Below are 15,562 nucleotides of genomic sequence, written 5' to 3' on the forward strand. Positions count from 1 at the left end.
TGACATTTCAAAGCATTCATGTAGATATGTAACTCTCGTTAATTAATAATTTAACAATGCGTCATGAAACGTATCATTTTCGTTTCTTCCTTTGTTTCGTTATACACAGGAACGAATTTGTAAATAAAGATGTATAATCAACGATAACATATGACAGCGAGTATAATAACTGTCAGCAAAGGAAGAGGTCGGTAAAATGATTGTGGTTGATTTCAGTGTATCGGTAAATAAGCTTTGACAGACGTTGCCGGGGGACTCGGTGTCGGTGAAACCGCGTCGATGAAATGATTGTCAGTAATTTAAAGATAACCCAATTTATTGATCTGTCTCCCCTTCATGGCGTTGTACGTCTCTCTATAAAACATATTCTACCTCGGAGGGCTGAAAAATTTAACTTGGTCTCACTGGACTGGACTGTAAGTAAGAAAATTGAAATGCAAAATCCACGCGTGAGCGCAACGGTTTAGATCGGTTTAGAACGGTTTAGAACGGTTTAGAAAGACGTTAGATAAAAGTCATATAAAAGTCATAACGTAGCTATTTACACATGGGGAATATTTATTTTCGTATGAAATATTTTTGCTTCTGAATTCTCATTATAAATGTACGTCTATTTCCTACGTTAAAGTACGTCTCTGCTTTGAAAACCTTCATTTAAATATAACGGTTAACAAAATATTATTAGAGAAATATTAAAACGAGACGCTAAAAGAACATTTTAATAAAGTACAAATGATTATTTGTTCTTTGTTAAATTGCACTGCTGTAACTCTAATTTTATTAAATTCAAAATGAATCATTCATAAACTGAACCGGAATATAAAATTTTATTCCGCAAAAATCATAAAGTTGAAAGTTAGGAACGAATAACAAATGAATAACCTAGTTTCTTTAAAAGGCACGTGGTTAAGGTACGCCAATCCGCGTAATAACTTTGACACTCCAATTATTATAAAATATGTATCCTTAAGGGATTTTTTTGCGCGAATGCAAAATACTTTTCATACGTGCAACTGAATAAATGGGACGTGATTTTCAATATTTCTTTTTCTAGAATTTATAACAAAGTAACTTTTTCACAAATGTTTTCGCTAACATTTTTACTACGTAAATGTCTTCTTTTGTAATTAATAATTTCAACATTTCTCTGAACTTTCTTCTTTGCGATAAAAAAAATATACAAAGCTTATGACGTGCTTGTTTAAAAATATTTATACGGAACAAGACTTTGAATTTGTCAGACCAATCGTCTTAACGAACGAATAAATTAAACGACTCGTAACAAAAAATTATTCCTGTCCATGTTTCTCTTTGTAAAAGTAATTCAAGGCAAGTTAGATGAATCGCTGTGTACCCTATTCGCGTAGCATGTGCTTTAACGACCAGCGTGCAAGCGTTAACGGTGTGCTTTAGTTTCTCTCTGGTTGTGTTAAGTGTTTAAGTAATGAGCATATACTCACTACGGGTGGTTTGCATGAGATCACCTGGCACCACTTCGGCTTCGAATGATAGCAGATGTAGAGACTGCAAACCGCAGGTCCCGGCACAAGCATAAGACCATGTCGAATGGTTTCTCCTTGAAAGTCAGTACAGTTGTCGTCTATAGCATCTGAAGACGATTCTCAGCTTGAATATCTTTGCCATTCGACGGTCGTACGCGCAGTTGCGTTAACCGTTTCAACGCCACTCAGCGTAATCATGCTGTACGCGTAGTGTGGTGAACTGTGTCGCGATGTTTGGTTACGATTGTCAATTCACAACGCGCTCGGTTCCGAACGTAGCTTGTCGCTAGTCATATCAGAGTTTCCTCTCGTAATTACTTTTCTTTCAAATAATCGTAAACCAAATAAAGAAAAAACTAATGTATAAATTACCTCTTGAATTGGAAAACCAATTACAGAACGTCACACAAACAAAAGGTAAAGCACGAATATTTGGCAACCTTTTGACTCTTTAGTGTAACGTTTCTGATATAGCTGATGAAGTGAAGCGTGAACGCGTTGAACGGTATGTTTCGACAAAAAAAAAAGAGCAATCGAGTTGATCGGCACTTCTCGTAAATAAATAAACGAAGCGCTATTGCGCTTCATGGTACAATCCGATACGGATTTTTAAAACATCCCTGATACTGAAACGGCTAATAACGTTACGAAAACGATCGTGCCAGGAAATTTTTGTTCGGATCCGCAACGGATCCGCATTGCGGCTGCCACGATGCTTCTACGTAGCATTGATGCTTCATCGATGAAGCACGATTGAAATTGGATATTCGATTTCTTACTGGGGAGAGAGTTTTCATATCGTGTTTACTGTTTCACTTCGCAAGTGTGCTTTACAGTATAGGTTAGAACTTGAAATCGAGCTATTTGAGTTAAAGTCGCTTGAAGCTTGAAATGACGTTTAAAGGATATAAGAATAATAGAAGGCTAAAATTCAAAAGTGTATATACGTACATATACATTTCAATAAAAATAGCAGATAATCTCAAGTAAAAAAAGTAGATTCGCGCTAGTAAAATAGTTTCAAAATACTTGTGAAAAGTCAAACGACTTGACTAATTAAAAATGGATGTAAGAGCTTAAAGGACAAAGGCTTAAAGTATAAGAGTATCAATTAAGTAACAAATTCACAGTGACAAAGAGGTTTCCAGTCGATCGAATTCAAATAAATCGGCTAATTTGAACGAAACTTTAGATGCACGAGAAGCGACACTCGTCCTCAAAGACTACGAAAGTTCTACTGGGATGAATGAAAACTTTTGTCTGACCCGGTGTGTATACACAAGATGCGCGAATCTCGAGTACAGCTTGTATTAATTAAAGTAATTGGTTGGTTTGATCAAATTAATCGGTTTAAGCAAATCACTTTGAGTCCAATTACGGGATGTCATCGATGCTACGTTGAAATGGCGAAGACCACCAAGTAATTGATGTCCTCTGTAATTATTTGTTAATCATGCGCGGAATCAGAACGATTCGACCTCGTTCCAAAGCAAATCGTTACTAGAGTAGAGACGGGAATTAATAATTCGTGTCAATTGTTCGATCGTGTTCACAAATTCAAATGCGGTTGAGTGGCGGAAACCATTTATAACACGTCCCATACAGCGTAGATCGCATACACGTCTTAGGATGTATTTTTGGTACTTATATATACTCTATATATATTCTTACTCTATATATACTTATATGTACTCTATATATATTCTCTATCTTAGATATACCATAAAATATTTCGTGAAATCGCGTATTCGTGTCTAATGTCAGGGATTCTCTTTCCATAAGTCTGCGTTTTCTATATTATCTTTCTTCCTTATCAGTAGGCATTCTCACAATTTGTGATTAATACTGCTCGTACAGGAATGTTAGGTTTTTGACGTTGTAAAATTTCACGTGAAATAATAATGCCTATATATTGACTAATTTATCAATTAATTAAATCCGTGTATATCAAGTTTTCTATAATTTAGTACTTTCGTGTAACTACAGAAATTTGATGCAATATAAAACTTGATTAAAACAGCGATTCATTAGGAAACGAGAATAATGATGCAAATATTTTTTGTAGCCATTATATAGGGTTTCGATCGCATAATTAATCAGTATCTACTTACCAGTCTTTAACGGAAGGACAAAAAGAAGAGCAGACGGCACACAGACCGCAATCATGATCATTTTCAAGTAGAATCTCAAACTGCCGTACATCTTCGAAAACTTCGTTAGTCGTAAGGGATCAAAGGATGATGTCCGCGCTGCGGAAAATAGACGAGAAGCGGCTATTTCAACAACCACCGTGTAGGTACTGCACTAGCCAGAAGTATCTGCGACAGAAATCAGAATACACTCGTTTTCGCATGGTTGGATCAATCTCGCGTGGGACTAACCTGATTGAACCTAACGCGGGATAATTGCTCAACCCACGACTTTAACCAGCCCGCTTGATTTTCTGTAAATGCTTGAAATTGACGCTTGGATTCTTTCCAGATTAACTAGCTTTGCCCCTCCCTCCCTTTATCTATTTTCTTAGATCGACTTAGACTGCCACAACATATTATCTTTCTTCTTTTCTTTTCTTTTCTTTCCTTTCGATCTTTTAAAGCCCTAAATCGCTGGCTATTTTGTATACTATATATTTTGTACACTCAATTACTCTGTAAGTCATAAGTACATATGTTTTACAACGTTATTTGTCATATTTCAGTTAAACCCCAGAAAAGCCAGAAATATATTTGCAGCGTGTTTTAACGCGTCCCTGGCAAAGATCTCAAAAACGAGTTGCGGCACAATTTAAAGCGACAAATAGCACCGCGTATCTCGTTGTGGTAACACACTGTTCGCCAGCTTTTTAAAAGCGCTCTCCGTCTGCTTTTTCCTCTCTTCCCTGTCTCTTCGTTTTTCCTTAACAAGCGAAACCATTTTCGCGAGGACGAGAGTACGGAAATGACGTACTGGCAATTTTGTTTTGTGATAATACAAGCAGCTCGGTTTCAGTGAATTAAACTTGACCCCAAGCTTCTACTTATCTACCTTCCTTTCCTTTATTTTCCCTTCTATGTCGGTTTTGCGGTTTTCCACATTTCCATCACAATAAACCATGTTTTTTCTCGATTTTACATGTTAGCCAATGATTCGCGGCAAATGCGTCGACTGTAAAAATATTTGTAGTTGCAATAGCAACAAGTATGTTTTCTCAAATAGAAAATATTGGGAGCGTACACGCTGGCAAAACAATTCATGAATAGCTCGTCCTCTGCTTGTTATTTGTTTCGATACTGTTAGCAAACAAATTCATGAAACATACTGGTATAGCGCAAAATGAACATAAAAGTTTTGCGTACACTTGAGAGCTGAACTTTGGTTGTTATACGTATATTATACATATACGCACACAGTTATGTATATGTATATATATATAGAAAATTCCTTAGAACCTTGAGCTTAATAACATATTAAAATCATTAACATTAAGGAGGTGAACTTTACTTACCAATTACCAAAGTTTCTTCCGCCAAATAATACATAAAAATTGAAAAAGATAATGTAACTAGTTTTAACTTTTTTTTGTGTTATAATTTGAATCACTCGATTTATCCGACTGAGGATGGTCGATCGCAATCTCAATGTATACGTATTCTCATCGCATGAAATAGATCACATGAGGGATTTTCAAAAGTCGATGGAATATTAATCGCGATTAATTATTTGTAGGTGTATTCTGTGCGGCTAAAGCAGTCACCTAATGAATTATTGAGTACCAGGAATGTTAGCGGTAAACAGGATTGCGGCTATGAATGATTCTCTAATGTCTATATTAGAGATGAATTTGATAATTTATCCTCATAATATGCAATCCGCTTTTAAGTGGAAATCATAATTAACAATTTCTGTTTGATTAAATATGAAGAGCAGATAAATCGATACGCTTAAATCAATATTAGAATTTCTTAACATTTTTATCAAATATTTTAGCACTGTAAAAGCGTCGTAGTAGAGAAATATTAGGTTGTTTCAAAAGTTTCTTTCGTTTTATAAGAAAGTAATAGATGTACAACATTTTTCGTTTTATATTATTTTATTGAATTACGTGTGATCCACCTTTTTCCAATTTAATGTAAAATAATATAGAATAACATAAAACAAAATATGTTGTGCATCTGTCATTTCTTTTTAAAACGAAAGAAACTTGGGACAACCTAATAGGAATTTACTTTTATTATCCATTATAAAAATGGATTGTTAATCCTCTAGGAGATACGAACAATATAATTGCAATTAATAAGGAATAAGCTAGCATAACTTAAACCAGCTTTTGCAGAAAGCTATTAGCTAAAGATGTTTATTAAACAATGACAACATGAATTTTCTTAAGTACCCCATTTGGTACTTAATCTACTTCGTAAGTACTGTGTGTCCTAGCCTTTAAAGGATGCAATTTTAACCAGAATGTTTCACATTACTTACCCGTATTATTTCCTTGTAATATAATTTATATTTACATTATCTACGTTACGTTACATTCTACGCGTTAATGTAATGTGATTTTTATTTCTAATCGAAGTTATTCAAAATTTGTAGTATCTCAATAAAAAATTAACAGCCTGCAAAAACTTCACAGAAGCATTAGTATCTTCGAAACTATTGAATTCAAATGGCTAATATTCCTTAACAATATGCACTCGACGACGTTTATCGAGAGAAGTATGTGGCGTAATAGTTAAACTTTCAATTCATATACATATATCGTTTATGAAAAAGTAGTCATTCTGCTTTTGTGATCTGTGACACACTATAAATTCTCATAAGCTAACCAACGCGTAATCTTCTGTAACGTATTAATATAATATAGTGTAATATCGAAAAATAAGGATAGAAATTTTTTTTTTCGATTACTTACAATTTATTAATATTAAATTGAATATACAAATATAAATTGGACAGAGAACGATATTTAACGGAAACTAAATGCAATACTCGTATCTATATCAAATAACTTTACAGTTATTTGACCACTCTCGTCACAACGAATCTAACACACACACACTCTCTCTCTCTAACAACTCTATCAATTCTCACGACTCTACTCTTCGACGACTCAAAACCTCTAACGACTCTACTCTTCGACGACTCAATTAGCTCTGATTCTCGCAACACGCACACTTTTCGATTCGCCTTGGATAGCGAAACCGTCCTTCTTCTAACGTTGTCTATTGTTTCCCTCATACCTATGTAAGAACTACCAACTACGTGCCTTTAGTCACGTAGGCACTCTTAAATGTAAACGAACCACAGAAACACGACGTACACGGTTTTTTTCTATTTTCAGCCGATCTCCAATCAAAGTTATTCTACGATATTACACTCGGCCTTTCCTGACAATCACATCTGCCCTCAGATGTGCTCATCATCGCTGCTCGCACTTACATCACTATCGTCGGCATTCCACCACTTCATGTGATCGGCTGCCGTGGAAGTTGTACGTGGCCCTTCGTGCTCCCCCTCTCGCTGCACTATGTATCGGTCATTTCGTAGGACTTTTATCACCCGATACGGTCCAAGAAACTTTGGATGCAGCTTTAGCCCGGGACCCTTCTGCATCCTCTCGATTGCCACTAGATCTCCCGTCCTGTACGCTGTCGCCTTCTTGCGTCTCCTGTTATACGCCCGCTTGTTTCGGATTTGGATCTCCTCAATCCGTCTCTTTGCGGCTGCACGCAGCTGATCTCGTTCCTCTTGGAACACCGCGGCCTGTTCGTCCTCGATTAGCTGACTGATCTGTGGGTCGTCCCGCAGCCTCATTCGTGTTCCGAACAACAACTGGAACGGGGCAGCGTTCGTACTTACATTGGGAGCTGCATTTAAATACCTCTGCGCTGTCTCCAGGTGTTTGAACCACTTGTCCGGCGTTGGTGCAGATAGCTTCGTCAGCAGTGGGATAAGCGTCCGGTTCACTCTTTCCACTTGTCCGTTCGCCCGCGGGATCCCAGTTGTAGTCCGAACGTGCTGTATGCCTTCCTCTCTGCAGTAGTCTTCGAAGGCGCCGGCCGTAAATGCTGTTCCGCGATCGGAAATGATTCTCCTCGGGTTCCCAAAATTCACAGACTGCTTCCTCAAGCGACTAATGACCTCGGCAGAACCCGTCGACTTGGTGGGATACAACCATACAAACTTTGTGAACGCGTCCACCACCACAAAGATATGTCGGTAACTTTTTTTTGTAGAAGGTAATGGCCCAAGGTGATCGACGTGGTAGGTGTCGAGCGGTAATTCCCCCTTGTCGATGGTATTTAGTAACCCCTCCTGTTTTCCCTGCTTTCTCTCTGCAAGGATACAGTCGATGCAACTCTGCACTACCTTTTCTACTTTTTCGCGCATTCCTCTGAACCAATAATCCCTCCTTATTTATTATTCTACGATATTACAATAGGTATGTATATCTCGACTTTGAGCAACCAATTGGTGCTAAATAAGCTTTAGTACATACTTCTTACACGTAACAAAAGACCAGTTAACATCTCTGCTCTTAAAAGAAAAACGAAAGAAGCTCTGAAAAGCTGCAGAGTTCAGGTCGAATAACACCAGCTCAGATAAATGACCCTCTAACTTACCTTTGTCCTCATCGACGTCAGTGATTTTAAAGCTAGTTATAAAGTGCACTTCTCAGCCAGCGTCCACGGCAGTCAATATTATTTAACGGGTCTTAATGCGATGTAAAAAGGGAAAAAGGAGGAAAGAAGGAGCAGGGAAGCAAAGAGAAGAAACGAATTTTTCATTTTCTCGAAACTGGATCAAGTTTCAGGTTGCTCGCCAAAGAGTCTGTAGCTAACGAGACAAGATTAGACAAACCGCGCTTTAAAATTGCCACAGAACTATAATAATCCTCGAAATCAATACGATTCGTCGATCCATCGCCTGATTAAAAAATGAGATAGGATGAAGCTCACTAGTCGGCCTTTGAACTTTCAATAGCGCTTACGGCTCGTATACTCTAGTTTGAATGCTACAATGTAAGCCAAGTCAGCTGTAACTAGCGTTCGCGTGATTGTCGCTATCTATTATTCACGCGTTACACGTTCGCCAGACAAACGCGTCTACCGGTTGACATTGTTTTCTGTCCTGAGTTTCAAAGCAATTATGTTGCTTCGTGTAATCAAATCTCGCCAAACTAACGATAAGTTCTTGTTTGATCTTACACAGTTATTAAAACTATACAAGTTAAACCAATCTAGCCTAAACAAGTAATGTCGTTATATATTCTTTTTTAAATCTATATATTGTTTAATAAATCGTGGCTAGGATATAGTAGCTGACAAGAATATTCGGACAAATATATTTGTAGAAACATTTTAGGAGTGTATTATGCATAGTGGCACTATTTAATACTGTACTGTGACTATCATGGTCGTGTTGGTATTATTCGAAACTAATCTGAAAATCTCTATGGAATTTGTAAGATATTTAGTACGAGTACTGTGCATTACTGATATGTACACAACCGAGACGAGATAACGAAGGTACTGCTCTCCATCGTTCATCGCTACGCGTTGCTAATAGCAACGTATAATGCATATATATCTCGCAAAGACCATAAAAGTACCCAATGGAACCACGTTTAATATTTTATAATAATGTCCCATTACAGTTTCGTCATTTTCAATTAATTAAACACGACCCTCTCTTTAAAAATTAGAAGATAAAATACGTAATACAAATCTACTCGAAATCTTTTAAACCTTACGGACGACTACTTATGGTCTTTAAAAGCAGCAGGGATTAGCAGAATATTAACTGCGGATTTTTCTTGGACCGCAGCATGCAATATGAAATATGGTTATTAAAATGTACACTGAAAATCTCATATCCATAAGATACTCGTGCTTGTAGAATCTTGAAAATGAATTCTTAACCCAAATAGTCGACCGCGATACTCGAGAAATTTTGTGAAGCTGACGTCAATACCAATATGTACCGTCGTTGTGCTATTATTTCGTGATAAGCCGTATTGATTGCACTTCCATTTCACGGAATTAATTTTTCCACACAAAAAGTGATAACGATAATCGAAAAAAGAAAAATATACTACCACTTTTCGTATCAGCATACACAAGCGCACTCGATTTTACACGAGTATACAATTTGCAAATTCGACGGAACGATCGGATTTAATTATTTTTTCGATATTTCAGGCATCAAGTTTTATTTACACATCGAACGTTGAAATACGGCGAAATAGAAAATGTACAAACCACTCTGGACATTAATTAACTTTAAACGTTATTGATTAATTAAAGAAAACAACCATTGTGTTGATTTTTACATTTTGAAAAATTGTTATCCACTTTTGCTTTGTTTAAAAATTGAAAAAAAATACGTTTATTGTAAGTCACGAGTATCTCTTTTATTTATTTAAACTTTAGATCAAATATTACAATTTATAAATATATCATTTATTTAGATATACTTGTAATATCTGTTTTATAAGTTTGTACAACCATTTATCTATTTATCTATTTTATTTGCACATAATCTTTATAGACTGATTTTGTAAAGAATAAAAAATTGTGATTCTATTTAAAAACGATCGTGTCAGACTCAAGTGATAAGCGATATATATTTCAGCGATATATATATATATTCAGATTTCACCATCACATAAACGGTGCTATTGGAAACGTTTCACAATAGACGTCTTATAAGCGCCTGCGATGTCCGTCATATGTAAAGCTATACCACTGAATCACGGCCGCCATTTAGTGATTAAGGTCGATCACTTAGAGTTGTTAATCCGACATAATGGCGAGCAATACATCGAAGACATTATTGGAAACACAGTTACAGTTTAATTTCATTGAGCTTATTTGCAAATAAATGTGTACAATGTATTTTAGAGGTTTTAAATATTATTGCTGACTAAACTTCGCATCTGCGCATCATCTTTCTTTAACTTTTTTTGCATTTTCTTATCGACGCATGAAGACGAAATGCGTAAATTTTATTATTTATTTAAACATTACTATATTGTGCTCAAAGTAGCGGAATATCGTTCTATTATCAATATATGAAGAACTAAAAGAATTAAAAAAGAATTAAAAAAATATGTAGTTCAATCAATACTTCGTGTATTTTTCTATCTCCACAAGACAATATCCGGACCAGTTACGCTTACAGTATCAACAAAGATTTGTCCAGCCATACGGAATAAGTCGTACTCAGTAGTATTAACCGCACGAACTCCAGAAACACTTTTGAAGTAAGTTTCGAACCAATAAATCCCCGAACTAAGAACTGTCATATTTCGTCTCTATTTATCGAATATTGTGAGAAAATGCAAAAAAATGAAGTTAAATAGAAAAAGTACTTGGAAATTTAAAAGAAAAAATCTCGAAAAATCTCTTAATACTTTTTACTGTCGTCTTGAGACGCACCATATGTTAAGCTTCTTCGTAGTTACAACTTTTACCGCAGATGTAACGAACTGACAAATGCTTCGAATGGCGCGCGCGCGTCAACGCCTACACTTAAATTTTAAATAAATGTTTTTAAATAAATGTTTAAAATAATACATTAAATGTATCAACTTTCTTGCGCAATTTCATTTAATTTCTTACGATATGGAGGGTTTAATTACGTTTAAGATATCTATTTGAATCTTTTAAATTCGAAGTTTTTTAAAAAATTACCTTAAACTTTATAAAATTAAATCGTTTTTCCACTTTGTTGTATCATAAAATAGTTACTTAAATTCAAACCTTACCGTCGTCTTGAAATATTCTATATTTTCCTCGTCTTAAAAAATCTCCCTACAGAAAGAATAAAGAAGAATAAAATCCCATACGTTAAATTTCGCGTGATTGATGGAATACATAACGATAACGAGAACTAACTAGCGACAACAAGCAACCATTAGCAAGGACAACTGGCGACTATAACCGTCGTCTCTATGATGTATGGCGACTAAGGAGAACAGCCAGCAACTACGGATTACATGTAACAACCAACTGCCCCACTTCTAAAAGGCAACTAACTTGCAAACCCTTTGATGGTTTCTGTAGCGTGATATACCCCTTGAACGTGGTTAAAGAATGTGGTCGCCGCTGGACGGCGGTTTGCCAGCAGAGCGATCTCGCCAATTCAAAGCTTGACATTACAAACTACCGAGAATCATTAGGCTCGTTATCGAGCATCTAGCTTTCAGAAGGTGCTTTATCATATGATATGACTTCACGATATTTTTGTAGCAAGAAGAATGGCCAACCTCTAACAAAACAAATTTTTACTAAGTGCTGCATGCGAGCTGCAGGCCGGCCTACTAGGGAAATTTGACGAATGAATAATCTAAAATATATACGAATATATTCGTTATATCATAAAATGCCCGCATTATGTTCTCTAACACCATAGAGGAAACTAAATTTATATATTAAAAAATTGGAATACCTGTTATAAGAGAGTTAATTAAATTCTAACCTATCGATGACTCCATAAAAACCTTTATTTCCTAAAAATGTATATCTTCCAAATTCTCCTTAGAAAGTATCATAGAGAAAATATGAAACCTGAAAAGTACATCACGCTGATGCCTCGATCAACCCTCGTGCTTCGCAGTCCATGTGTCCGAGCGATGAATTCCCTCCAAACAAGGAAAAACCAAAGGGAGGTCTTCTTCGAAGGACGTGAGAGGGTAAGGGAAGCAACGGGAACGATGATCACGCGATATACTGGCGGCGTACGTATAGAACGGCTGTTGCGAGAGAGTTCGCAAGAAACAAGAAGAAAAAAGGAATCGTAGGCCGACGCGACTATACGCTGTCAACGGACAGTGACTGAGCCTAACTGAAACGAACTCTGTCGCAGTATGAGCACAGGCTACGTTCGCGGGTCGATCGAACACGTTCTGCGCCTTTCCTCGGCACCAGCGTCAGAACCACCCTCGACGAGCGCAACGCACTGGTGCACCTGCAATATTAACCACTGGTCTTTCCTTTTTCGCGCGATATTATATCAGCACCTATGATACCATTTCAAAGACCGCAATCAAAACATTAAATACCGCGTTAAAGCCATACAATAATTCGCAATATTCATTCGTAAACGTTATTGTATATGTGCTTAATTAATCGTTATTATGTTTCGAATGATTTACTACCTCATATTCCATAAGCAGATATATGGTTCATTTTCACCTCAAGTACGATATAATTTGTAACAAATATTTATAATTCACAATGTAAAATATTTATAATTCATTGGAAATATTTTTCTATCACGGTATAGTGGTCAAATTTCACATAAATCACAAACATATGGTAGTCAGAAGCTATACTCACGACATGACAAATCATGATGATGTCATGAAAAATGGCGTCCGTCCATATATATTCAAACGCAACGAACAAGTTCGAACTTTTCGAGAATAAACGATTTGTTCGATAACATCTGTCGCGAGCTTCTCTTCATTTAACGATAACAATTGACAACTAAAGCTCGAGAGGCTCGTAAGGATGAACAGTGACGAGTATCTAGAAGCTATGTACTCACCTGGGCAAGGAGACTCCAACACCAAGGACGTTGGAAATTTCGAGAAGCGAAGATGGAAACTGAAGTAGCACGTCAGGTCAACTCTGGCAAAAACTGCTAAAGAAAGAAAAATCCAACTAATTTGTTTCCAACAATAAAATGAAATTAATTTGTTTCACAAATTATTAACTGGATATTATTCAAAAATTATTCAAAATTCGCTTGATTGATTCACGGCCCGGGACACTTGGGTCATACCATTTTGGTAATGGACGAAAATGGCAGAAGGAAGAACGACCGTTTTTTTCATATTTCTCTTTCCCCGGGAAACGAAAGAATGCCCGAGCACCTTGTTTCATTTCTTCTCGACATCAATTTCAATCTTTTTAAACGAAATATAATCTGAACGATGAAAAGTTCATTCAAATAATGCTCCGCGCCAGACACTCACGAAAATTAAGAAGAAACACGGAAAATTCGCGAATAAAACGGATTTCTTTGTCCCAGTGAGATAATAAACCTCGTTCACGTATTGGTTTTTAAAATCAATATATCCACCAATGTGCACTCGTTTAACAAGGGTGATGGAACGTGCCAAAAATCTCTCAAGAGGGTCTTGGGAACGGAAGAGTCGAAAATGTCACAATTATGAATGAAAAATTCGAATAGTTGCTGATTTTACAGTCGAAACCGATAAAGAACTCCAGATATTCCCCCAATTAATTTACAATAAATTCGCGAAAATGATCGATTGCTGACGTCATTGTATTCTAGAAAGATTGTAAAACGATAAGAATTTATTGAAAAAACTTATATTCGATGATAACACTTCTAATAAGAGTACTAAGAGGAGCGATTCTGTACTCACCTTCCTGCCTCGAAGTACCGAACGCAATTAACCGTCCGCCCAGGATGGAACCGTTCGGAACTTTTGTAAGTCACTGCACGGCCGCTGCTTATGGTGGAAATGTAATAGATATAAGTACAGAGCGCGTGAGCGAACTAAAAACGCGATAGAGAAGTAGAGAGAGGATGTTCCGTCCTTGTCTAATGACGCGCACTTGTACAGGAAATATGTAACAGCGGTATACGAGCAGCGTCAGTGTCCACTAGTGTGCATGCCTGATTAAACAAGAACAGGAAGTATCTATACATGGTGTTCTCTTTCTATTTCCATGTTGCATCCATCTTACTATACAGTACACACACTCAGCTATTCTATCATTATATTTGTGCGTTGCTTATGTGTGAACCAAACATTTCCATGACAACAAATCGTTTGTCTCTTGTTTGATGCTCGGTTTTCAACGGAGTTAAAAGAATTTTTTAAGAGAAACGTAATGGACGGGTTGTTTTTAAAGTAATAAACGGAAATTCTCGTATCCATTGAGAAACGATAGGCGATTTGAAAGTATCACTATGAACGGTGATTTATCGATGCAAGGTAGTATGAATAAGATATTTTATAATCTGCGAAAAAAGGTAAGGAATATTCTAGATTTTAGATTTTAGAATTTCCACGTCACAGACGAGTGTGTTTTGTTATTTGATTTGTAATATTGCTGCAGTTCTCTTAATAGCTGTTCGTTTCATGCGATACTCGCACATAGTATCTATGACTTTTGCTTCTAACAATTTTTATAATTAGGCTGTATCAAATATTTTTAACGTTCGTGTTTCATGAAAAATCATGTGTAACTCGTTGAATTCGCAAATGTAACAAAAAATTCCACGAAAAACCTTATATTATTGTAATGAAAAAATAATTATATTAGGAGGAGAGTCGTATTTCGGAAAGTCATCGGAACATATTATACCTTGTATGTGATTATTTGGAACACAATGGGTGAGTATATTATAATTAAAATATATTCCTAGTTCCAATTCTTTTGAATAGTGTCAGTGACCAATCGAAATAGAAATCAGTGGACATCATGGAGAGAGAAGGCGAAACCAAATTTGAAAATTCGACATCGGTAATTCAGTAGTTAAGAATAACTCAATCGATAATGTAGATTAACTAGTTATAAACAAATATATGAAGTATAAATTCAAATTATTCTTATCCATCTAAAAATTGGAAATTAAAAAGCAGAAGACAAGAAATTATCTTCGAGGATTTATATAGTAAATACATTCTTTTGCCTGTCTTACCTAGAGATAAAACAGTTGTTTGATGGTTATCTTATAGTGTTCAGTCATTGCGAAAAATATTTTTAATTAGTTAAAAACTATAATTAATTAAAAGCTACATTTTTTTAGGTATATAGACGTTAGCGATGTATTATTCCGGGAAGCTCGTCTATCTCCCGAACATCGGGTTTGCGACAACATCGATTTGGAAATTATCGTTGCAGAGTATGAAAATTATTACAAGATGAAATTTCAAAAATATCCCATATTGTGTAAGAAAATAACTGGAAGGGAAATGACGAGGGAAGTGACAAATGCAAGCAAAACGTAAGAATTTAAATTATTTAACGATATTAAACGGTATTCAACGTATTCAACGTATCGTATTCAACGTATCGTATTACAATATGATCCAG

At 36.0% G+C, this 15,562-nt stretch overlaps 3 protein-coding genes across 17 annotated transcripts in view; 2 read left to right on the top strand and 1 right to left on the bottom strand.

Annotated features, from left to right (window-relative positions):
- The window catches only part of LOC126876932 (omega-amidase NIT2-A-like), a 142,407-nt gene extending 136,976 nt beyond the window's left edge, over positions 1-5,431 (top strand). The window contains exon 4 of the mRNA XM_050639798.1: positions 5,208-5,431. The gene's annotated coding sequence lies outside the window, so the exon portion shown is untranslated. The remainder of the gene's footprint in view (positions 1-5,207) is intronic.
- The window catches only part of LOC126876929 (katanin p60 ATPase-containing subunit A-like 2), a 117,417-nt gene that overhangs the window by 100,063 nt on the left and 1,792 nt on the right, over positions 1-15,562 (top strand). For 6 of the 13 annotated variants that reach the window (XM_050639782.1, XM_050639785.1, XM_050639786.1 and 3 more), the window contains exons 1-2: positions 14,817-14,859; positions 15,284-15,473. In XM_050639782.1, the coding sequence (XP_050495739.1) occupies positions 14,856-14,859; positions 15,284-15,473 (194 nt within the window). In that variant the 5' untranslated portion in view covers positions 14,817-14,855. The other 7 variants (XM_050639795.1, XM_050639794.1, XM_050639790.1 and 4 more) reach the window with 6 other exon arrangements.
- LOC126876926 (katanin p60 ATPase-containing subunit A-like 2) overlaps positions 1-15,562 on the bottom strand; it is a 50,928-nt gene that overhangs the window by 34,901 nt on the left and 465 nt on the right. Inside the window, exons 1-2 of one of the 3 annotated variants that reach the window (XM_050639763.1) lie at positions 13,882-13,958; positions 13,035-13,127 (exon numbers count right to left, since the gene is read on the bottom strand). The exons of 1 other annotated variant lie outside the window; for it this stretch is intronic. The gene's annotated coding sequence lies outside the window, so the exon portion shown is untranslated. Of the gene's footprint in view, positions 1-13,034; positions 13,131-13,881; positions 13,959-15,562 lie in introns of those variants that run through there. One more of the 3 variants, XM_050639760.1, reaches the window with a different exon arrangement.

This window comes from Bombus huntii, unplaced genomic scaffold (assembly GCF_024542735.1).
Source record: "Bombus huntii isolate Logan2020A unplaced genomic scaffold, iyBomHunt1.1 ctg00000106.1, whole genome shotgun sequence".
Taxonomy (NCBI): Eukaryota; Metazoa; Arthropoda; class Insecta; order Hymenoptera; family Apidae; genus Bombus; species Bombus huntii.